Source organism: Diabrotica undecimpunctata, chromosome 9 (genome assembly GCF_040954645.1).
Source record: "Diabrotica undecimpunctata isolate CICGRU chromosome 9, icDiaUnde3, whole genome shotgun sequence".
NCBI lineage: Eukaryota > Metazoa > Arthropoda > Insecta > Coleoptera > Chrysomelidae > Diabrotica > Diabrotica undecimpunctata.
Genome location: NC_092811.1, coordinates 87187277 through 87214223, shown reverse-complemented (window position 1 = coordinate 87214223; position 26947 = coordinate 87187277). Strand labels below are relative to the sequence as shown.

Below are 26947 nucleotides of genomic sequence, written 5' to 3'. Positions count from 1 at the left end.
GTGGGAAATCCATAAATAAACCCTGAGGATTGCTTGGTTTGGCGATGCCTCAAAAAAGTTCCGTAAATGTCACCGTTTTCATTAATAGTTTTCAACACTTTTCCAATATAATACTTTAATCTTTCGTTTTTCCTAAAACTGGTTGAAAACGAAACCAGCAGCCAATCGTTGAATAGATTCTTTCGAAACGGAATAAGCCTGTTTAAAAATTCTACCTTTGTAGGAAACGCTAGGAACGGGAACACTTTTCTGTCCACGTTTTTGATTTTCAGCAATCTGTCTTAAAGGAATATTCATCTCCTCATCATCTGATTCGACCTCCCCTTCACTTCTGTTAACGACCTCTTCATCTTCAATCGTCTTCACTTTCTTCTTCTCTAAAGTCTACTCCAGTTACACTTTTACCAGCTACTACGGCGACCTTCCTTCTCTTTCGTCGTTGTGTAGAAGTATCAGAATATCTCATGGATTTCAGCATATTAACCACTACATTGCTAACATGTTCTTCTACTTCTTGAACATTTGCAGTGTTGGCACTAGGGAGTCGGTTTAGGACTTGATCACGGTCTAACGGGTAGATCCCACATTTTCTAAAACCAGACTTAATATTTTTTTCTTGGTTGTGTCTGATGCTGTCCATCAGCTCTCTAACAAAATGAGGAAAGCGATCTTTAGGTATGGTAGCTGCCCTTCTTCCTTCACCCATTTTCCACTTTTCAGGAATTTTTCGCCATGCTTCTTTTAAGGGCGAAAAAAAGCCACATCAAGGGGCTGGGTTAGATGTGTAGAATTTGACGGCAAAAATGAATGGGATATCATATAGTTTTGGGACTAAAATTGCTTAAGAGGTTGTCGCCGATTAGAATTTTTTCTTCTTCTTCTTTTTCTTCTTTAGGTGGCTATCCTCTGTGGATGTTGGCAATCACGTTGATCCATACAACTTTGTTGACAGCTGCTCTAAATAGATGCATGGTAGTCATTCCTGCCCACTGTCTGATGTTCTTCAACCACGATGTTTTTCTGCGCCCTTGAGATTTTTTACCTTCTTACTTGCCTTGTAAAATTAGTTGAATTAGTTGATACTTATCATTGCGCATCACATGCCCTACGTATGCCATCTTTCTGATTTTCACGATACGCATAATTTCCAGATCTTTATTCATACGTTGGATCACGGTGTTAGGTGTTTTTTTTTCTAGCAAGTCCTTAAGTGCATTTAAATTTTAAAAATACAGAAAACATAGGATGAAGGTTCGCGCTAGTCTACAGTAGTACCGCCTAGTGTAGGGGAGACCGGGGTTAGTTGGGCACAGGAGTTGGTTGGTAAATTTCTAATATTTCGGCATCCGTTCGGGTAAAACCGGCGTTGCTCTTATTTTTCGGGAGGTGTTGGAATACGCGCCAGTTGATGACAGTTATCATTGGTGTGTGGGCGTCGTTTTGTGAGTTTTACTTGGTGCACAGGGCAATCTCTAAGGTCTGCTGCTGGTGACTTTAAAATTCCTTTTAACACGTTAAGAAGATATTGCTGCAAATTTACGATAGAGGAACTGCAAGCACAAACGCAAATGCCTTCAACAATTGTTGGATACTCTAAAAATAGACAGGAAGGTTTTGTAAAAAATAGTATCCTTGATGGTCTACTTACTAATAAAATATTTGGTTTTTGATTTTTACCGATATTCAAGAGTCTAACCTCGCAGATTACATCAAAAAATCTGCAGATATTTATTATGGTCTTACGCCCAAAGAAGTGAGAATTAGCTTTTTTATACGCAACTTCTTTGAATTTTTCGGTTCCAAATAGCTGGAAAACTAATGAGAAAACAGGCCCCAATTAATTTATATCGTTTTTACAGAGAAATGCTGAATTGGCTATAAGGACGCCTGAAGCTACCAGTTTGTCTAGAGCGACGAGTTTCAACAAAATAAATGTGAAAAGATTATTCAGCAATCTAGAAATTGTCCTTGGAAGATTTAACTTTAGTCCTGTGGACATCTGGAACATGGACGAAATAGGGATTACTACAGTTCAGGGACCTGATCGTATTGTGGCAAGACGTGTTGTTAAATAAGTGGGAAGAGTTACTTCAGCAGAACGTGGCACGCTTGTAACTCTAGCGTGTGCTGTTTCTGCTACTGGATATACTGTGCCACCTTTTTTATATTTCCTCGAGTAATTTTTAAGCCCCATTTCCTCACAGATGCCCCGGCTGGAAGCGCTGAAAGTGCTAATCAGTCAGGCTGGATGAAAGAAGTTCATTTTATACATTATATCCAGCATTTTATCAAATACTGCAAGGCATGTAAAGAAAACCCTCTCCTACTTTTGATAGACATACACGATTCGCATTTGTCTCCTGAGACACTAAACATCTGCAAAGATCACGGCATAACAGTGTTATCCTTTTCACCTCACTGCAGCCATAAGCTCCAACCACTGGATCGCAGTGTGCATGTACCATTAAAAAAGTATGTCAATAGTGCGTGTGACTCTTGGATGACTAATCATCCTGGCGCAACGATGACCATTTATGACATACCCAGTATAGTTCGTACTGCACTACCATTAGCGACAACACCAAACAATATTACAGCTGGATTTCAGGTTTCCGGAATTTATCCATTTAATAGTTTTCCGGACAGTAAATTTATGGCTGCTTATGTCAGAGATAGATCGTAAACAAGATCTGCAAGCTATCGAGGAAAAACAATCCCGTATTGTAGGTTGAAACAAATCAACCGGTACGTGACTTTAATCCTTGTCGACAACCCATTGGCGGACCAACAAACTAATTCTAACGAAGACACGCAGCAAGCTGGACCAAGCAGAATTAAAGAAAGTCAGACGCCTACCAAAAAAGGTCCAAATATTTTCGTACCTAAAAATCTGCAGTGCCCCAAGACCCCTAATAAAGAAGCAACATGTAATTTTACAGATCTCGAAAATTTGAAATCGTTTCCAAAAGCCGCAGAAAGAAAAAGGCAACATGGTCGCAAAAAAAGAAAATCTGAAATTTTGACAGATACTCCTATTAAAGATGCTTTAGAAGAAGAGAAAAAGAAAAAAGAAAATAAAACGAAATCAATTAAAAAACAGGGGTTTGGCAAAAATAAAAAGAACACGAAAAAACAAGCAAAAATTAAAGACGATTCAAGTATGATGAGGACACCTTCTGCCTGATTTGCGTTGAACCCTTTTCAAATAATTTGTCTAACGAGAAATGGATTCAGTGCAATGAATGAAAATTGTGGACACATGAAAAATACGCAGATGTGGGCTTGTTCTACGTGTGTCACAATTGCGATTCGGATGGATCTGATTAGATTATTCATTTTTTCTAAGAATAGACACGGATTTTTTTATAATATTAACTTTTTGTAGGCTGAATTGTATATGAAAATAATAAAAATATTAATCAATCTCCTAGTTTCTGTCTTGACCAACCAACCCCAAGGTGTGTACCAACTAACCTCGAATACGAGGTTGCTTGGTACACTTGCGCCCTTAAGGAAAAAATTAAATTATGGAATTAGGATAAGTCCGAACATTAAGTAATTTGAAATTTATGTAAATAAGACAATACTAATCAGGAAATTAAACATATTTTCTTACCATTTATCAGTAAAAAAAATATAGGCGCCTTGATTTGAAAAGTGTACCAACCAGGCCCGGTCTCCCCTACCTACTACTTTTTTTGCTACTGTTGTTGTATAAATCCTTAAATTATAAAAATAAATCCATTATCTACAACTTATTGTTCAGTATTTTTCTCTTTATATAAGTATATTTTTATTAATATTATCATTATTTTTTCAACAGTTTGAATATCAAAATAATTAATATATTATAGGTTTTCTGAAATCAGATTGTTTCCCTCTAAATGCGTCTGCGTAGGATACGTCAGTGTTTATTCAGTCTGCTGTCAACAGCATGAGTGACATCAGCTGTTGAATTATTAAATTAATCTAAAAAGTATTATTGGAACAATTTAGGGTGTTTGCAAAAAAATGGAAGGAAACAAAGACGAAGCACTTAAGTGTATAGATTTAGCAGAAAAATTCATCCAGGAAAAAAACCGACAGAAAGCTGAGAAATACTTAAACAAAGCTGAGAAATTATTTCCTACTGATAAAGCAAAGGGTAAATAAGGATTATATCTTTGTATATTATGTTTAATAGTTATATGCATATTTTTTTATAATACGCAGTAGATTTGTATGTCTAAAATTCTGTCATTAATGAATATTCTGTCATATAGAAACACAGTCATAACTTTTCTTAATTCAACATCAATACTGAAAATAGTATCACATTACTCTAATCCAAGAATAATAATTTCAGCACTTGCAACTTATTCATTGAACTTGTCTAAAGTTTCTAAGTATATTGTGTTTTTCTAGATCTATTGCTTAAAATTAATCTGATGGCTCCAAGTAACCCTGAAACCAACCAACCAAGAAGAAGAGTAACCACACAGAAAACAGAAGAAAAGGAAAATAAAGCTCCCGACTATACTCCAGAACAAGAAGAAGCAGTTAAGAGAATAAAAAAATGTAAAGATTATTATGAAATTCTTGGAGTCAGCAAGGATACTACAGATTCTGAAATTAAGAAGGCTTACAAGAAATTGGCATTGCAAATGCATCCTGATAAGAACAAATGTCCTGGAGCATCTGAAGCGTTTAAAGCTGTAGGTAAGTATCGTTTTTAATTATTCATGGGTATAAAAATTTTGAAGTAATGATACTTGAATTTAACTTTATGGAGACCTGCACAGTTGTTTAGTTATTACTAAGTAGCTGAATGTGCCCACTTTTTAGTTGTTTTAACTCTATAATATAATGTCTATAATAATTATTTTAGCCTTTATTATATTAACAATATAATTAAAATTTTCAGTCTCTTATAAATATTATGTATAAGTATGTGCCTATTTATTAGATCTGCATAAGTTTAAATCATTAAACTTTTCAGTTTGGTTTTCGTGAGAATTAATTGTGCTTGTCATACAGAAAAAAATAGCTCACAGGAATTTTAAAGCATCAGGCAACTCATATGAGGAATTTTCGGTGTTAAGGGAAAGGTGTAAATCATTACAAGCAGTATGTTATAAGAACTATGTAGAGAATATTCAAGCAAATCTTTTAAGTAATCCCCACTGTTTTTGGAGGTATGTTAGTGCTATATGTGGGTCTAGTGCTTATCCTAATGTAATGTCTAATAAAGGTGGGGATGTAATAGCTCAGAATGGTGATGAAATAGTCAATCTATTTGCCAGTTATTTGTCTGGAGGCACTTAGTGTTTGCTGCAGTCTCTCCCCTATCTCTGCTGTAACTTCGCTAAATGGGCCTTTACTATATTCTTCCGTGTACTTTGTCATAATGTCTTTTGCTTCATCGTTCAGACCAGATATGTAATGTTGTTGACATCCTCTAGGTATGTGTTTACATGAGATTCGTTTTACAAGTTTGATGCACGCTTCATAGTTTTTGAGGATCAGGACAATATTTTTCACTTGTGTTTCCAATTCATCATCAAATTTTGCCCAGTTCGCTTTTTTGAAATTAAACATTTGTTTGAAAGGGATTTTGGAAGCTTTTATAACGCTGTAAACGGTTATTCCCACGGGCGTATGTTGCATCTTCGGTATAGGCTTATATACCTTCCTAACGCAACGGTCCTCTAAAGACATGCTGATGAAGGTGAGATCAGGGTTGTAACCTTTCTTCCATATTTTGCTCTGGAACGAATAGGGCAGTTTTGGGTCATGTAGAAGTGCCAGGTTGTTTTGTTCAGCCCATGATTCCACAAGATCTCCATTATTATCAGTTGAAGCGTAGCCCCAATGAACATTATGACTATTAAAATCACCGAGAATGAATCTGGTTTTTTGAGAAGCGAAATTTATTGGAGGGGAGAAAACAAAGTCTCTCTGGAGTTATTTATACACAGATGTCACTGTGCAGTGTGCAGGCTCCTATTTTGACGGTCAGAATTTCAATGTCGTTGTAGCATGTTTTTCAGCTGATGTTACATCAATATCTCTTCTCACGAAGATGGCGCTTCCATGTTTTGCACTTGGATGTTCAATGATAAGCTGCATTCCCTCAACGCTAGATCTATGTGCTGATATGTCACGGTGAGTCTCTTGTATACATAATATATCACACTTGTGGATTTTACACAGTTCAGACAAAATTTCCTGTTTGTTACAAGTAATACCCTCAATGTTTATGGTCATCATTGTCAGTGTAGGCTCTGAGAAGAGCCGTTGATTCTCGTTACTTTGTTCAGATCCAGTGGTGGAAGGATTGGCCGCCCGAGGGGCGTTTCCAGGGAGCGTCAGTGACATTTTGTTCTTATAATATCACTTGCGTGGAGGCTCCTTCCGTGCTCCCCAATCCCCGTGTTTATGGCGGGTTTATAGTCATATCAGTTGTTTTGTCCAACTGAATTAAAAATTTTGGGCTTTCTTTAATTCTTGTAATAAGGTGCACAAATTATTTGTCAACAATATAAGCGTATAAACTTTGGTTAATAAAGTTAAATTTAATTTTATATATTTTTTACAAATAAATCTTCCATATTTTCTTTGTCGCTTTTTCTTCAGGTAATGCTGTTGCTGTGCTTACTGATCCAGAAAAGAGAAAACAGTATGACATGTACGGATCAGACGAAGACCGGTTGTCATCTCATTCTCATCATCACACTTACACAAGAGGTTTTGAATCGGATGCTACAGCTGAAGAACTCTTCAATATGTTCTTCGGTGGAGGTTTCAGTGGACCCAATGTTTACGTTCGCAGAGGAGGCAGATGGCAAAGACAGACTGCTTCTAGTCAATCACATCAAGAACATTCACATCACAGAGAGGTATTTTAGTAGATAGGGCCTCACTATACCACAGTTTGACCTTTGACCCCGCACTCTCGACGCAGCCCCTCGCGCCACACAATAGCCCACATGACCTCGGCGGGGTGACGTCATTGGACTACAGCCCGATTAATTATGTTTAATCACTTTTAAAATTATTAAATTATTAATTATTATTAAAAAAAAAAAAAATTCTTCCTTGAGTGGGACCAGAACTTGCGACCAACTGCACCGAAGCTAAGCATGCACATCGCTAAGCCACGGAGCTTAATAATAACATGTGCCGATAATTGGTATAAAAAAATATTTAAATGTACATGAGATGCGAAAAAGTTGCAGAGTGGTATGAACCGTACGCGCACCCGTTTAGCGCAGTTAGTTTGATATTAGGCATAATATTCTAGATCACACGATTTAGAAACATTTAACATGTGTTATTAATATAAAAAGGTATAGACGTAAAGCCGTTTAACATAATACTGATATAACAGGTTTACATTGTATAAATCAAGCGTTTAATACTAAAAGCTTTCATAAGAGGACGATGAACATTTTCACATACGTCATCAGAAGAGGAGAGAGATGCAGAAACAAATTGATAAAAATGTAAAAAGCATGTTGATTATTAATTCGATATTACTTGTTAAAGTTGGCTGTGATAGGTCTCCATATCCCGCACCAAAGCACACTTCTAAGCTACATAACCGTTTAACATAATCTGACAATAATATGTGTATATAAAAAACACCACAAGGGATTGCGGTATTAAATAATCGAAAAAAATTAATTGTAAAAAAAAGTCAAGTATATCACTAAAGGTAAATATTATATAAGAACATCGATATACAACAATATTGAAGTTGAGAGGATAAATGGTACCTATTAAGTTACCAATGTTAGTTTTCTAAATACATACGGCGTATTCTTCATCCATAGTCACGTCTTACTCAACTGGCTGCCAAACACTTAATGATTTTAAAAATTGATTTGAATCTATATAAAGTGTTGATTAAATACATCGATAAACTGATCTAAAGATTTTTACTAAAAGGTAAACATCTCTGACGCGCTCCAACGCATTTCTGACATATACTGCCAACCACGCTATATTAATATACTTAAAACGTAGGTTCAATGCTTAAACATCAGCTAACAGATATCTAACGCGATCTAACATATAGCATACGTATACTTAACGCAATCTAACGCGTTCTAACTCATATCAGACGTATAACAGATGCATATCAGGGGTCGTATTTTCGAATTCGTTCGAGCATATTTCGCATACGAAATTAGAAGAAATTCGCTCGAAATCCAGTTTTTTATATTTTCGAATAGTGCGTATACGAATTGTTTCGTATACGACGACACGAATGGGTATGAACCATTCGAATTTCGATGCTAGTATACGATCAAAGTAATTTTTGTCATTTCAGTTGTCACTGGGCCCGTGTACGTCAGATAAAATTTTAGCTGATAGTTTTTAATCGTTGTTTTAGATTGAACAATACAATAAAATTTACATTAATACCTACCATATTTTTACATTGAACTTTGTTTTTAATGGGTGGTTTAAATAATTTTTTAATAGAAAGAAATAGTTAACGCCCTTGCCGAGGCAATAATATTAGCGGAACGAAGAGGCAAGTTTACCAACCCATTCTTAACCATCTAGAGGACTATTCGGATGTACAATTTCAAAAATTGTACAGATTAACAAGGCCCCTCACAATGGAGTTGATAGAATGGCTTTTTTTTGTTCGGCCGACACTGAACCACCATATTTCATGCCCTTTTTTACTTCTTGTTTTAGATAACAAATTCACCATAAACTAGGTTAAGTAAAACTGCCAATTATTCTTCTTTTTTTATTATTTAAGTTTTGGTTGTTCGAATTTGCAGTGTTGCCGGTGCAAATTCTTTTAGTGTACGTATAAAATTTCGAAGATCAAAAATACAGATTCAAATTCGTATACGAAATTTTTCTTTCGAGTTAACTCGTATACGAAAAAATTCGATTGAATTCGAAAATACGACCCCAGACGTATAGCATACGTATATCAGACGTATAGCAGAGGTATAGCAGACGTATATCAGACGTAAAGCAGATGTACAGCAGACGCAATCTAACGCATAGCAGACGTATAGCAGAAGCAATCCAACTCATATAAGACATATAACAGACGCGATCTAACTCATATCAGATGTATAGCAGACGTATACCAGACGCAAGATGGTACAAAACAATCGCTAAAGAAAATCTGTCGGAAAAACAAAATTTGTCAGAGTAAGAAATGAAAGAATCGTAAGACACAGAACACAGAATACCGAAGGACCACAACTACGCTGGTATGGACAACAATACCATATTGTTGTTAAGTGTTCCCGCAGTTATTTTTCCTGCACGGATTCACGTCTGTGTACCTTTCACGAAGGGAGTTGTACTTAAACCTATTAGTTGATCGTGAGACGGGACCTGCAAAGTGCGCTGTCAACTAGGGTTAGGTATATACAGTGTATTCCGTACGTTTTATAAACATGATCAGGGGAAATTGTTGCCTGATGGCTATTGATGAACCGTCTATGACTAACATAATTATATTCTTACAGAGACCAATGGTTATTATCCACTTTAAAACAATAAATTACTTGCTCGTCGTAGATAAACTATAGTATGCAAATATTTATGCTTACCTTTTGCCTTTCAGTTAACGTCTTGTGCGTCAAAATCATATAAATAACAACGAAGATATAATGTAATGGTCTTTCGGCACGTTAGTTTGTTTGAACATAATTTATGGATGGTAATCATTCGTTGGTTAGTCTTCGTCATAATTGGATTATATCTGAATATCATTGTAAAATGGTAATTGTTGTAGATAAAATATAATATGCAACAAATCGAAAAATAGTCATCTTGGAGATTTATGTATAGTAGTGGATGTTTATGAGATCTGTGTGTATTAGTGAGTGTTCAGCGGAGACTCTTGTCGAATTGTACGTTCAGTGGAGATTTGTGTATAGTAGTGGTCGTTCAGATGTGGCTTGTAGAGAACGTTTAGGTCCTTATCGGTTTGTGATCATCCGACTCATATGTATGTCGAGTAATATACGTTAGTTGTTTGAACATACTGGAAGAATGGTAAACATTCGTTTGTTAGTCCTCGTTATAATTTGATTATATCTGAATATCGTTGTAAAATAGTAATTATTGTAGATAAAATATAGTATGCAATAAAACGTTATCATATACCAGTAATCATATTTGTGAGTTGTGTATAGTAGTTACTGTTCGGAGGATACTTGTAATGACTGCTCAGATGAGATTTATATATTTATGTATAGTAGTTGATGACCTACATTTCCGTCTTTCCTGTGGTGTCCAATATAATACTATTTGTTATTCTGTTGTCGCTCATTCTTTGGACGTGTCCATACCAGCGTAGTTGTGATGTCCTTCGTTATTCTGTCTCTTACGATTCTTTCATTTCTTACTCTGACAAATTTCGTTTTTCCGACAGATTTTCTTTAGCGATTGTTCTGTACCATCTTGCGTCTGGTATACGTCTGCTATACATCTGATATGAGTTAGATCGCGTCTGTTATATGTCTTATATGAGTTAGATTGCTTCTGCTATACGTCTGCTATGCGTTAGATTGCGTCTACTGTACGTCTGCTATACGTCTGATGTACGTCTGATATACGTCTGCTATACCTCTGCTATACGTCTTATATACGTATGCTATACGTCTGATATGCATGTGTTATACGTCTGATATGAGTTAGAACGCGTTAGATTGCGTCAGGTATACGTATGCTATATGTTAGATCGCGTTAGATATCTATTAGCTGATGTTTAAGCATTGAAACTACGTTTTAAGTATATGAATATAGCGTGGTTGGCAGTATATGTCAGACATGTGTTGGAGCGCGTCAGAGATGTTTACCTTTTAGTAAAAATCTTTAGATCAGTTTATCGATGTATTTAATCAACACTTTATATAGATCCGCATCAATTTTTCAAATCATTAAGTGTTTGGCAGCCAGTTGAGTAAGACGTGACTATGGGTGAAGAACACGCCGTATGTATTTAGAAAACTAACATTGGTAACTTAATAGATACCATTTATCGTCTCAACTTCAATATTGTTGTATATCGATGTTCTTATATAATATTTACCTTTAGTGATATACTTGACTTTTTTTTACAATTATTTAATATGGGCAATCCCTTGTAGTGTTTTTTATATACACATATTATTGTCAGATTATGTTAAACGGTTATGTAGCTTAGAGGTGTGCTTTGGTGCGGGATATGGAGACCTATCACAGCCAACTTTAACAAGTAATATCGAATTAATAATCAACATGCTTTTTACATTTTTATCAATTTGTTTCTGCATCTCTCTCCTCTTCTGATGACGTATGTGGAAATGTTCATCGTCCTCTTATGAAAGCTTTTAGTATTAAACGCTTGATTTATACAATGTAAACCTTTTATATCAGTATTATGTTAAGCGGCTTTACGTCTATACCTTTTTATACGAGTATTAATAACACATGTTAAATGTTTCTAAATCGTGTGATCTAGAATATTATGCCTAATATCAAACTAACTGCGCTAAACGGGTGCGCGTACGGTTCATACCACTCTGTGCAACTTTTTCGCATCTCATGTACATTTAAATATATTTTTTATACCAATTATCGGCACATGCTATTATTAACCTCCGTGGCTTAGCGATGTGCTTGCTTAGCTTCGGTGCGGCTGGTCGCAAGTTCTATTCCCACTCAAGGAAGAATTTTTTATTTAATAATAATTAATAATTTAATAATTTTAAAAATGATTAAACATAATTAATCGGGCTGTGGTCCAATGAAGTCACCTCACCAAGCTCATGTGGGCTATCGAGTGGCGCGAGGGGCTGCGTCGAGAGTGCGGGGTCAAAGGTCAAAGTGTGGTATAGTGAGGCCCTATCTACTTATTTTAATATCTAAAGTCCCTACATTTACATTAAATGTAGGGACACTTGACCTCATTAATTTTTTATGTACAGCTGTGAGATACGAATTTGAGATTAAATATTTTTATAGAGTGACTGACAATAAAAAGTAAACGCAATGAAACATTTCTGATTTCATTATAATCACTCAGTACATGCCTTATTTATATAAGCATTTTATATTGTTCTTGCTTAGGTTTTATTTATGCCTTTACTATATATGGCGCCCTACAAGAGAGTAAATCATATTATTAGTAAAACAGTATTCTAATAACTGCTTTTCATAGTAACTGGTTACTGAGGACAATAGGAACAGGCCGTGCAATTTTTGTAGATTAATTTTTGCGCCACATTGGGTGTTCACTATTTCATTCATGTTTATACAATAGTAAATTAAATATTTTATAAAAATAATATATTAATCAAGTTTAAAAAGGAAAGTTTTACAATATTTTAATTTATTCACAAGGTTTGCTATTTTTTTAATTTTGTGTTAGTAAATATTAGTAACTTAACTACTTTTTACTGCAGTAGATTGTGATTTAAAATATCTTTTTCATCTCAAAAAACACCTGGTGTAATACCATATACGTTGGTTTTCTTTATAATTTGGGAGCAAGTGTTATATCCTGTTAATTGATTTCAATTAGTACTAGATAGATAGATTTAGAGAGGTGCCCTTTTGGCCTATTCCACTACAACTTTTTCAGATCTATTGTGGTCCTCTAGTCCTAGATAACATTCTCTAGCCTGACCCTTTTTATAAAGTCTAATATCTTCAAGACTGTACCTTTCATGTAGCTATTTGCTGGTGGATTTTCTTCTCCTAATGTAAAGCATCATCTGATAATCCCATCAGCTTCAAGTGTCTATTCAGCTTACAGTGCCCTGTTAGAATACCTACTATGGCTTTGACTGTTTTCCTGTCTTTGCTTATTAGGTCTGGCGTACATTTTGGCGAATGTTCTGTAATGAACTGTTTCACCTGTCTTTGTCCTGGTGAATTCCTCCACCATTCCAGAGATTTGTGAGCTACTCACTTCCTTGTAGTCGTTCTTGTTACTGACTTTGCAACGCCGCAGAAGGGTTCCGGTCCAATGAATGGCATTGATGAGCCTTGTTTGGCCATTTCATCTGCTTTTTCATTGCGCTCATGACCCTCGTGCCCCGGTACCCAGGCTACCGTAACGTTGCTACAGTCTCCTAGTTTATTTAGGGCATACACACAATCCCATACTAGCTTAGAATTCACCTCTACAGAATTGAGTGCCTTAAGCGCTGCCTGACTATCTGTGAAGATGGCAACTGAACAGAATGTTCTTTCCTGCCTTTCTATTTCTTCCACGCAGTAATGGATTGCCGTTATTTCCGCCTGGAAAACTGTCACATCCTTAGATAGACTGACCGGGAAATGTATCCCTTGATTTGTCCCTACTATGCCGGCTCCCACACCCCCTTAAATGTGAACTTATTGTTAAAGATATATCTTGTAGCTGTTGCATCGATAGGTTCTTCTTCTTTAGGTGCCATCTCCTCTACGGAGGTTGGCAATCATCATAGCCATTTTAATTTTTGAGGTAGTAGCTCTAAATAGTTGTTTTGAGCTTTATCCAAACCATTGTCTCAGGTTCTTAAGCCATAAAATTCGTCTTCTTCCGATGCTTCTTCTGCCATCTATCTTTCCTTGCATTATGCTCGCATATACTTCTCATACTTCTCGCCCCGCATCACATGTCCGAGATACTGTAGCTTTCTTTCTTTAATTGTAAGTTCAACTTCCTTCTCTTTACCTATTCTTCTCAGTTCTTCATTGTTCGTAACTCTATCTACCCAGGAAACCCTCATAATTCTTCTATAGGTCCACATTTCAAAGGCGTTAAGTCGTCTCATTGTGTCTAGATTTAACGTCCATGATTCCACTCCAGAGTATAGTACACTGTATACGTAACATTTTGTTAGGTGTACTTTAAGAGCTAATGTTAAATCTTTGCCACATAGGACCTTTTTCATTTTCATAAAATTAGAACGTGCTTTTTCGATTCTGACTTTGATTTCTGCAGTGTAGTCATTATTTTCTGTTATAAGTGTTCCTAGGTAAGTGTACTTTTTTACTCTTTCGATCTGCTGGCTTCGTCTTTTTGATATTGAGCGAGAGTCCGTACTCCCTACTACACATTACTATTTTACCTATGAGTCTTTCCAGATCTTGTAAACTATCGGCTAGTATTACTGTATCACCTGCATATCTGATGTTGTTAACTAAGACTCCATTTACTCTTATGTCGACTGTTTCATCTTCCAGAGTTTCTCGAACTACCTCTTCAGAATAAGCGTTAAATAATAGAGTGATAGTATGCAGCCTTGCCTGACTCCTCTCTTTATTTCCATTTCTTCAGATGTCTCTTTTTCAATTCGTACTATTGCTCGCTGATTGTAATAAAGGTTTGTTATTAGCCTTAAATCTCTTTCATCTAGGTTTTTATTTTTTAGAATTGCCAATTCAACAACCTAGAATAGGTTGCCCCATCACAATATCGGCTTTTAGCTCATCGATTAGCTTTCTGCTGTCAGAACCATGCATCTGGCTTATATGTCGCTGACTATGGATTAATATGTGCATCACTGATTTGGCTTCGCCCTGCATAAAGATATGAAGTGGTGGTAGATATTGCTCCCACTTGCTGAGTCTTTGTCCACCACGTCACCGAGCCATAGGTTATCATGTGTCTAATAACCTTGGTGTAAAACCATAGAGTCATTTTGGGCGTAAGTCCCCAATTCTTACCGCGCATTCTTCTACATCTGCCCAAGGATATAGTAGCTTTCTGTGTGGTTTTCAGAATGTGAGTTTTCCATGTAAGCCTATGATCAAAATACACCCCAAGGTATTTTGTTTTTTTTGGCAAATGAAATCTCTGTTCCTCCCAGCACCGGTGGTTTTAGGCCTTGTAGTGCTGTTTTTACGGTAAAGTTGATGATTTGTGTTTTCTGAGCATTGACTATCAGTGTCTCTTGTTTGCACCAGTCGTCAACAATATTTAGGGTTGCTTGCATTGTCTCAGACATCACCTGAGCAAACCTGCCCCTGACAACTATTGCTATATCGTCAGCATATACTAGACAATAAAAGCCTTCTGTGGACAGATTTCTGAGGAGATCATCTACCAAGGTTGCCCAAAGTAGAGGGGACAGAACTCCTCCTTGTAGACAGCTTCCACCTACTTTTGCTTTGATGGTTGCTTTACCCAGAGTGGACATTACTGTCCTATTCTCCAGGGATGGCCTTATCCATCTGCATATTACCGCAGGTGCGCCTCGTCTACTCATAGCTCCTATCAAAGAGCTGGTAGTAACATTATTAAATGCCCCTTCTATATCTAAAAAAGCGGCCATTGCTATCTCTTTGTCTTCCATTGACTTTGAGATAAGCCTATTTAGATCGTCCAACGCAGAGTACATAGATTTACCAGGTTGCTATGCATATTGACGATTGCTTAGAGGATTATCTTTTAGCACTTCGTCTCTGATTTATCTATCAAGAAGCCTTTCCACCGTTTTTAATAGAAAAGAAGATAGGCTTATCGGTCTATATGACTTTGGTGTTAGGTCTGATACTTTACCTACCTTAGGCAAGTATATGACTTTAACCTTTTGCCGTATTTCCGGTACAACCCGCCATGCTAAACTGGCTTTGAGGAGCTTGCATAGGTGTGGTATCAATACCTCTAATCCCATATGCAACAGTATTGGATATATGCCATCTGTCCCTGGAGACTTATATGGCCGAAACTTATTTATACCTCATCTAATTCTGTTTGATCTTGTGATTGCTGTGGCTATTTCCCAATCTGTAGACCTTGGCCTAGTGAGCCTTTGGTCTATGTTGGTTTGCCTATCTGCATTAAATTACTACTTGTTAAATATAGTTTGAGACTTAAGACTATAACTTAAAACTGAAGTGGAAGATCAAGTGAATAGAGCAAACAGAGCCACAGGCTGCCTGAATGAAACAATATGGAGAAATAAAAATATCGGGAAAGTAATGAAAGCCAGAATTTACAAAACAATCATCAGACCAATTATGACATACGCGGCAGAAACAAGACCTGACACAGACAGGACAAAAAGGATGTTAGAAACAGCAGAGATGAAAACACTTAGAAAAGTTGATAGTAAGACACTATGAAACAGAGCTAGAAGTACAGATATACGACGTAGATGCAAGGTGGAGAACATCAAGAACTGGGTAAGAATTAGATGAGTAGAATGGAACGATCATATAAGCCGAATGATAACGAATAGAGTAGTAAAGACGACAAGAGACGGTTACCCAATAGGAAGACGATGAGTAGGAAGACCACGAAAACGATGGAACGACAATTTACTGGAGGCACATTGAACAACAGACATAGTCATGTCTATTTAAAAAAAAAGAAGAGAAGAGAAGATGTATTATTCCAAGTGTTTATTTCATTCACTGCATTTTGAAGGTGTCTAGTTGTTTCTTCGAATGATTCACCGACTGTTAGTTTGTAGTGTCGTCTGCAAATGTTACCAGTTTAATATTTTCCGTCGCAGGGATGTACGGATTCCTGGTTTAATTAATAGTTCTGAATATCCATCTTCCTGTTTAACTCTAATGACTGTATTAGCTTGGTATGGTGAATGAGAAGATATTTTTTGAGTTTTAGTACCAAGCCTTTATGCCACACATTATCAAACGCTGTTGCTATGTCTAGGAAAATAGCTGAGCATATCGGATTCTTTTCTAGAGATATCTACAATATATGCGATATATTTGGTAAATTGTTTAGTGTTTATTACGGAATCTCGTAAGAAATTGATATTTTCTCAAATAATTTGGAGATCAGTTGTAGCCTGTACGATTCTTCTTTATTTACTTTTTTTCCTGGGTTGGAAATCATGATTAGTATAGCTGTTTTCCTGGTTATTGATACATAGTGTAACCTTAATAGTGTATTTATAAGGTTTGTGAGTTTTACAATGGCATTCCTAGGTAATTGTTTTAGTATTTCTCCTGTTACTAAGTCAAATTCCGGAAACTTTTCGGGATTGATATTATTTTTGATTACTTTGGTTACTTCTTTAGGGGTAGTAGGCTTTATTATTCCTTGATCAGTATTGTTCACATCGTGTTCAGTACTCTCATCGTTATCCTTTTTGGGCTCGATAATCCAGTCGGTATAGCATTTGACCTTGCATGGCGAGCTGCCCAAAATTTTATTGTTGTAACTTTTAGGTTAACCCGGAAAATTACAGAGGAATTAATTTATTAAACGCAACACTAAAATTAACAACCAAAGTGATAACAAATAAATTGAATAAGATTATAACACTAGCAGAAGAACAACAACGTTTTAGGTCGGGAAGATCATGCACCGACGCTATATTTATAATGAGGCAAGTGCAAGAGAAATCATGAGAATACAACAAACCGGCATATCTATGTTTCGTGGACCTTACAAAGGCATGTGACCGGGTCAAATTAAAAGACGTTATCCACTTACTGTGTGCAAGAGAAATACCTCTAGGAATAATAAGTAGAAGAAGAACTAACCGACCCTATTGAAGCTGGCAATGGGATAAGACAGGAAGAGTTCCCTGAGTCCTCTATTGTTCAACCTAATTATGGACGAAATAATAAAAAAAGTAATAACTAAAAAAGGATACCAAATGGGAGAAAAACAACTTAAAATAATCTGCTATGCAGACGGCACAATACTGCTCTCTCAAAGTGAAGATGATTTACAACGTATGCTCTGCACCAATTCAATATAACCGCCAGAAAATTTAACATGTTAATTTCCCGAAAAAAAAACAAAATGCATGGTTACAACAGCAAATTTACTAAGATGTAAATTGGAGCTGGAAGGTCAGATAATAGAACAAGTGATGGAGTTTAAATATCTAGGCATCACATTATCTAGCTAGGGAAAGCTCGAAACCGAAGTGGAAGATCAAGTGAATAGAGCAAACAGAGCCGCAGGCTGCCTAAATGAAACAATATGGAGAAATAAAAATATCGGGAAAGAAACGAAAGGCAGAATTTACAAAACAATTTTACAACAAATTTACAATCATCAGACCAACAATGACATACGCGGCAGAAACAAGACCTGACAGAGAGAACAAAAAGGATGTTAGAAACAGCAGAGATGAAAACATCTAGAAAAATTTATGGTAAGACACTATGGGACAGAGCTAGAAGTACATATATACGACGTAGATGCAATGTGGGGAACATCAAGAACTGGTAATTACTATTTAAATGGGAATAAGCCACAATTAAACGTTAAAGTACGTTTATTGACGTTTCAATTTCCACTTCGGAAATCGTTCTCAAAATACAAACATTAGTAATTGAAACGTCAATAAACGTACTTTAACCTTTAATTGTGGCTTATTTCCATTTAAATAGTAATTACTTTAAAATACCACAAGAAAATAGCTTCAGAACAATATCAAGAACTGAATAAGAAATAGAAGAGTAGAATGGAACGATCATATAAGCCGAATGACAACAAATAGAGTAGTAAAGACGGCAAAAGACGGTTCCCCAATAGGAAGACGATCAGTAGAAAGACCACGCAAACGATGGAACGACAACTTACTGGAGGCACATTGAAAAACGGACAAAGCCCTGTCTATATAAAAAGATGAAGAAGAACTTTTAGTTGTGATCAATATTACTATAAATTTAAAATCGCGACTGAAGCCCGAAGGAGAACCGTTTTTGCTCAATATATTCGACATTTTCGCCTTTTCGACAAAAATGGTAAGAGCTGAAATTGTTGCAAATGGCATTTCCTACAATTCATTCTTTCCAAATTTTTTCGTGCCGTCGATATTTTCCGATTAAGGGGAAAATAGCGGAAGGATGGAGGGGGGGGGGGGTAAACATAATTATTGAATTATCTTGTGTACGAGGATAGATTGATATTAAACTAGCCTTTGATAGATGGCGCTACATGATACCGAATTGGTTTCGGTGTTGACATTGCCATTCATGACATGACGTCTGTCAAAATTTTAAGTTTTAAAAACAATTAGTTTGGTTTTTACAGCCGTCAAAAGCAAGCAAATTTTGCGTTTTCGGAGAAATGGAAAAAGTCGAGTATCGTTCGGTGATTAAGTTCCTCCATAAAAAGGGTAAAACGAATGTGCAAATCAAAGCCGACCTGGACGAAGTTTATGGTGAGGTTGCATCTTCGTTAGCAACAGTAAAATTTTGGAAAGCTGAATTTGTTCGTGGTCGTACGAGTATTTTTGATGATGAGCGTCCCGGGAGGCCAAATGAAGTTAGCACGCCGGAAATGATCAACAAAGCCCATGACATGATTATGGCAGATCGTCGAATTAAGCACTGCGAGTTAATAGAGGTCCTAAACATTTTCTACGAATGCGTACACAACATAGCCATAATTCACCATAATTTGGACATGAAAAAGCTATCCGCGCGATGGGTGCTGCGTTTGCTGACAAACAATCAAATGCAAAAACGTGTGACCACTTCGAAGACGCTTTTGGCGATGATACGACGCAATCCGAAGGATTTTTTTCGCCGATTTATCACCGTTGATGAAACCTGGGTGCATTATTACACACCAGAAACCAAAGAACAGTCGAAACAGAGTGGCGCAAATGCGGCGAAGAAGGCAAAGAGTGCACATTCGCACGATTCGATGCCGAATTGCGTCGAAAACGCCCTGGCTTGGAACGCAAAAAAGTGCTCTTTCACCAAGACAATGCACCGGTTCACCGATCGGCCGAAAAATGGCTCGGAGGACACCGTTTCGCAACAAATGATGAAGTCGTCGCTGAAACTTCGGCCTATTTTGAAGAGCTCGAGCAAAAGTACTATTCGGATGGGATAAAAAAATTGGAACATCAAGCTAAACGGGGACTATGTTAAGAAATAAATCGATTTAATTCCAAAAAACTTGTTTTTTCTATCAAAGGCTAGTTTTTTATCAATCCACCCTCTTATTATTAACTTTACGACATAAATGTACCTAAACAAAAATGGAGAGAGTTATATTTTATACAAGTTTGATCTCTTTCATTTATTTGCTGTTGCTTAGGTTTATTCGTTTAATGGCTTCGTGTTGATGATGTCAGCGTTTAAGTTTCGTTAATCGCTTGTATCTCGTTAGGATAGGTGTAGGACCTTAAATGTTGATTGTAGCACAAAAATCAAACGAATCAAAATTGTATACGGTATAATTGCCCTTTTATAGGGGAATATTATATTAATACATATACACTATTTTTTCCCTTAACTTGGAAAATATCGATTACACGAAAAAATTTGTAAAGAAGAAATTGTGGGAAATCTCAATTGCAACAATTTCAATCCTTACCATTTTGTTAAAGTTGAAAATTGTCGAGATATTGAATAAACAATTCCTATAACTCCAATCCCCGCAAGGTCATACGCTCGCGCTTTTACCACATATTGATTTCAGCAAAAAAAAATTAAAGACATCACAATTGTATAAAATAGAATTCTCTACATTTTTGTTTGTGCACATTTATGTCGCAATATTAATAAACGAGATAATTCAATAATTGTGCTTTGTATATATTTTCCCTTTTAACTCGGAAAATCTCGATCACAAAAAAATATGGAAAGAAGAAATTGTACGAAATCGCAATTACAACATTTTAACGTCAAATATTGATTTTACCAAAAAAATTAGAGATCAAAATTGAATAAAATATAATTCTTTCTATTTTTGTTTATATGCAGTCATGCCGTAATAGTTATTTAACCAACAAGTGTATTAATAAGGGCGATTAACAATTGAGATATTTTAACGCGTGAGCGAAGCGAGCGCGTTAATGTTCGAGATTGTTAATCGCCATTTTAATTCACGAGTTCGTTACAAAACTTTTCCGTCGACCGTACTTTTCAGAAATAAAGATATCTTAGTTTAAATATTTATTTACTTAACGATAAACAACCATTTTTTCAGCTTTCATTGACTTTATTCAAAGTTTCCTTAGTGGTAGTTTTATTATAGTAAACATTAATATTCGAAATGATACAATTACTGAAATTAAAGGAAGATATTGATAAATGATTATCTGCTGTATAGCATTTTGACAAATTTATATTCAAGTCTTTTTGGACCTCTGTAAATTCTGTGATAGAAGAAGTTAAATTCTGGTGGAGTTAAATTAAACTCTTCGTCAATATCCATCCTTTGATTTTTCAAATACACAGAATTTTAAACAATAAAGTAAATAATGACATACAATGACAGATAGTACTAACAGCGGCTACTTCATTTTAAATTAATTTTTTAGTGGGAATATAAATAGGTATATGTTTGGTTGCCTACACCACAGGTCACTACCAATCACAGAGCGTTTAATTAATTTATGCAAGCAATGTATGTTGTGTTGCCTATAATGAAATCGTTCATTAATAGAAAATCATTCATTAATAGGGGTCATTAATCAATGATTTTGAGGGTATTAAAATTGATCATAAATGGACGGTCGACGGAAAAGATAATAAACGAGATAATATAATAATTATGCGGAATGCCTTATGTCTTCCAATTTTTTCGTCTAACCCGACTGGACTATGATGATTATTTTCCATTTCGTAATTTTGGACTAATATTCTCCAAGTAGAAAGCGAACAGATTTGCTTTTTAATTTCCGTCTCGTGTCCATGTTCCATCTTATTTTCTAATTTGTGAAATCGTCGGCTTTATAGTAATTGTCGGTTTATGGAGTTCAGTGTTCTTCGGTGGATTGTGGGTGTATGCCATATTTTAGGTGACGTTTTCACATCTTCAGGATGTGATCTTTATTTTTTAGGGACAGCACTGATTTTATCGTTGGTCTTTGGTGGTGTTCGATGGCACTTGCTGTTGGAGTCTTGCGGAGGAGGTCGCCTTCAGAGGGTGGTCACAGGAGGGCTTGGATGCTCGGCGGAATCTGTCGCGTTGATGTATCTATTTTTTTATGCACTTCCACAACGAGTAGTCAGTGGTTTGGTTATTTGTGAGATAATTTATGTATTGGATTATTGATTCATTTTTGATATATCTATTTCTCTTTTTAACTGTTGTTTAATACCCTTATTATTCACTGCAGTTCTGTTTTTGCCATATTTTCCTGGCTTTTCTTTTTCTTTGCACCAGTTCTCGAATTTCTTGGGGATAATTTTGAACTTTGAGCCTTATAATTTGTTTGGTATTGTTCCATGCTGTTTGTTGATGTTTCAAAAACGATTACCAAAATAAACAAATGCGTTTATTTAAAAGTAAGGTGAGCAAGTAAAAAGCCAAAGAGAGCTAAGATGAAATAACCTGTTTACTGTAATGAATATCTTTGAAAATTTTTCCGCCGAGAAAATATTTGTATATACCTACCAAGTTTAAAAAACTACACAAACTATTTTGCAGCAGTACAAATTTTGACTAAACATATTTTGTGATTTTTAGCAACAAAGCAGTTACACGGCGTTTATTCAACTCTTGCCCATTTTACTGGCTATCTTACTATCAATGGCTTCAAGTCTTTTTATTTCCGATCCAGCGTATAGTCTACAAGTCAGCACGTAAGTATGTTTTTAACTATATATTAACTTAACACTTGTTAAGATAGTTGCAATGTGAAATGTTACTGTTTAAATAGTTGTCGGCGTACTGTTTTCATTCTTTTATGAGGGATCATTTTAATATTTCAAGACGTGGAAGCAGCCAAAAAGGTTAGTGTAACCCGAAACTGTCAAAATCCTGTGTCAGACGGAAATTTTGGGTATTGTCTCATAAAATCAGTAATAAAAAATAGTGTATGTATATCTATAGTTTAAGTGATAAAAACCTAAACTGACTAATGCGCCAGATACCAAGCATTCAATTATTATATTTTAAAAATGGTGTGAAAATTAGTAAAATATCTAAACTGACATTATTAAATTTTCTAGTCCTTTATTTACGTCCGTCAAGACTACTAGTCTATCTCACTCGAGACCTCTCCTTCTTCCATGGTGACGGCTGCCCCCTCAGTGGCTATCTCCACTTCCATCAGTATGGCTCTTGATTGGTAGACCTGCAGTCTTCTTACCTTCGCCACTCTCCCCGGACTTAGTTCCTTTAGGGAGGACCCTTTTTAAAGTCCAACTTACCTTGAGTACTGCCTTAGAGCTTTGCACTCTCGATGTTCCAACCTTTTTCCTTTGTCTGATCTAAACCGCCAAGGTTGCGGCTTCCCTGCCTGTCACCCTGATCGTTCTACCTCGCTCACCTTCTTACTTTGTCCATCCTCTTGCATACGGAACTTAATTCTCCCTATACCAAAGTATAGGGAGAATATACTTAATAACTCATTGTCCATAGAGAAAATCCAGACGTCCATTCTCAAGAGTATTTCTCCAAACGGTCCATAGACGAGTTTTGAGTTCGCGCTTACTAATCCATAATTCATATGATCTTTTCAAACAACTTATTGTCCATAGAGAAAATCCAGGCGTCCATTTTCGGAAGTACGAAACAGGTTCTAAAATACGATCAATATATTGAGATTTATTTAAATTGCCTTCTACAAAAACGGGAACATATACGGTTTAATATACGCTCTCTCTCTAGCCTCGCCCCGTTAGTCTATATCTACGATATAGACTGTGTAAGCACACGGCCTGGAAATTTCGCTCTCGTCCGAAAACCCGAAAAAAACATTTGAACTGGCGAGTACTCTTAAAATTTTGCGTATCTTGGCGTAGGAAAGTATTTCTTAATATATTGTAAATCCCCCGAAATCCAATTTTTTCCAACATTTTTAGGTCCCTTTTGTTTATTTTTGACAATTGGTATTTGCTTTTTCTGTAGATGCTGATTATTTGACAGGTATTTTGTCAATTCGCTCATTGGAAGAAAAAACTATTTCTGATTGAGATAAAAGATGTCGACGAGATAAGTTATCTATCACTTGCTTGCAAAGCTTCCTGAAAAGTGAAAATACGTCTGCAATTTGAAATGATAACGTTATTTTTTTAAACATGAGGTAGTAATAGTTCCCAGCGTAACCATATGGTCTCCCACAAATGTGTTTTACAAAATATCTATCTAATGCACATAACCATATATACTACAATTAGTATAAACATAAACTAACATGTTTTTAACACAAACTCAATAAAATAATAAAATAATCTATTAGGTTTGTAGCGAAAAATACATTTTGCCTACCTCAGGGTAAGAATATAGGGTAGAAAATTAGGGACAGAAACTATGGGGGAGAAGATAAGGCAAGCAAAATAAACGCTACTATGCGAACGGCACTCAGGGGGTTGCTGGAGAGCTGGGGTCGTGGGTAAGTAAAAGACAAGGGGGTCGGATTGGGGTATCTACACAAAAAAATGAAACAAAGGGGTTACTTAAGTAAATCTCCTGGGCAACTGGGCAAATAAAACAACAAGGAAGGGCTTCTAGCAATTTAGAATAAGGGCGCCGCTTTGAAGGATCCTAAACTTGCTGGAGGAAAGAAGAAAAGGGCTCTTCCTTCCTAAAAACTATACACACAAAAAAAGGTTTTCTACACTAAAATAAACAAAATGGTTGGAGCAATAAATTAAACATTTATTTGTGTCTCTAACAAACAGTTACAAAAATATAAATGACTCAAAAAAATATACTATATAAATAGTTGCCAAATACAGAATAAAAAAAACACATGTGTCCGTTTACAAACTCCGTTTACAAAGGGTTGGAGATACTACAAAAACTTACAAATGTTACCGCACAGAGATTAACCTTTTTTTAAAACAAACAAAACAAATTAATATCGAAACAAATAAAGCTAGCTGTCATATGTTAACATTAAATAAAAAAAAAAAAAACAATTAAAATGACAGCTAAGTTAAACCATAAAATTTACAATTTATTAAATATTACAAATCCTTTTAAATTTTAATGAAAGCAATTATTAATAATTATCAAAAAAAAATTGTCTGTCTTACTTTAAAATTTAAAATGTTACCTTAATTTCACTTGTTTCACTTAACTTCAAAGAAAAAACTTGCTACTATCTCTGGGATTGGAGCTGCAAAGGACAAAAATCTCAACTTGAACAAAAGGAAACCATTTCCATACGCAGGGACGATTGAAACAGGAACTTGGTGGAGGAATCAAGCTGACGACGGGGACATCCTATATACTCATTTTACAAAATTTCTTCAGTGCACAAATCTTATGGTGATTACTCTGTTTTAAACTGCCATTATGCAAAGAGTATTATCACTTTAACCGGTCTTAAGACATAACACAAAAAAATTGAATTGACTCGCGATTCCTAATTACCCAAACATCTTTCTACTCTGACATCTCTTGCTTGACTCCCCTTCTAGCACGTCTGCCCTGCTTGGAACTTAAATGTCGACTCCTATTTCCGTTAGATTTTACAAATTCCACGCCATAAAATAACTCCCCCCTTGTGTTTACAAGACCTAAACAAACAAATATCCCTCGGACCCTCGTTCTAAGCGACAAAAACAACTTTTTAAATATTCCAGTTTATTGCGTTTTAACGACCAAAAACAAATAAAAACTCTTTTTTATATTAGGGGGCATCATGAAATATAATCCTCTAGGCGACAAAAAACTTGTCGAAATAGATATAATATAATTCAAATTAACAAAATAGCACGTAGTTTTTAAACCGGAGTTCTACCTGACTTTGTAACAAAAGATTATGGGATTTGAAAGTACACATAGACAAAAAATATATCCAGCGTTATTTACGCAATAAGGATTTTCGTAAAAGACAAAAACAGATTTTATGGCAATCTTTATGCATACTGACGAGATAAACGAACAGGGACGTATTATAAAATTTAAAACGCTACAGGTTAAGGACAAGAACGGTAACACTGCATACTTTGTTTCGAATTGCGAATTTCAAATTTCGAACAGTCAAAGATAATAGTTAGGGAAAATTGGAGCATCTGGCCACAGTGGGCATTGAAGGGTTAAATTAAATAGCGGTATTGTACGTTTTCTAATATTGTTGTTCCTTTTGTTTATCAGTACTTGAGGTCAATTATAATTATGAAGTATATACATATAATTGACTTTTTGCATTTATATAACTTAACCTTGCATTTTCGGCGTATAAATATCTATTATTTGTACGTATTTATATTTCAATTCCTATTGATTAATTTTAATTTAGAAAATATATTTCTCTGTATCATTGGTAATTTGGACATTACAACAAACATAAAAAATAGTAATTAGGTATATTATGAAACGATAACTATAATAATTGTAATGATATTTTTTAGGAAATACCCTATTTTAAGAAAGACAGCCAATCTGAACATACCTTACTACGTCAAAGACAATTTCCATATGGAGTACCAAGGTTCTGTCAAACGTCTAGAGATGTCTGTTGAAGAAGACTACATACAAACATTAAAACACGCTTGCTACAGGGAAAAAAGCTACAGTAATTGCATTTTTTATTACATATACGCCATTTTAGCAGAAATATTTCGTTTCATTCAAAAACTTATGGATTACATGAAAAATGAAGATGTTTACTTTTTTAGTTAGTATATATCTTAAAAGAATGATTTACGATGAGACTAAATTTACTGTGATTTCTTTTGATAATATAATGTTTTGAATGAAACGTTTGTTTCTTCTTTTGGTTATATTTTGTTTATTGTGATTTGCTGTCCTGATGACATTATTAATTCGTTGTCATATTTTGAATATGGAAGCACAATTCAGGATTAAAAAGGTGTCGATTGCTACCGTTTATCGAGAAAAAGTTAAAGTATATTTTGAATTTACACTTAAATGATCCTGGTTGAAAATAATTAATTTCACAAATTATAAATGTCAGTATATGGCGTTTATGATTTGTCATTGTAGTTATGTTGTTCAATTTTTTTTATATAAAATTATAAACAAAACAACTAAGTTATATTTACATTCTGTGGAAATGACAAATTATTGTTTTTCGATGGCTCTTTATAACCAGAAATAGATACAAAGTATTTAACTAAAAAAATTTTAATTACT

The 26947-nt window shown here is 35.4% G+C and overlaps 1 protein-coding gene across 1 annotated transcript in view; it reads left to right on the top strand.

Annotated features, from left to right (window-relative positions):
• The first annotated feature begins 3911 nt into the window (after positions 1-3911).
• Positions 3912-26947, top strand: part of LOC140450230 (dnaJ homolog subfamily B member 12) — a 37388-nt gene continuing 14352 nt past the window's right edge. The window contains exons 1-5 of the mRNA XM_072543740.1: positions 3912-4144; positions 4405-4698; positions 6616-6878; positions 22364-22479; positions 26203-26366. Coding sequence (XP_072399841.1) covers positions 4012-4144; positions 4405-4698; positions 6616-6878; positions 22364-22479; positions 26203-26366 — 970 coding nt within the window. The 5' untranslated portion in view covers positions 3912-4011. The remainder of the gene's footprint in view (positions 4145-4404; positions 4699-6615; positions 6879-22363; positions 22480-26202; positions 26367-26947) is intronic.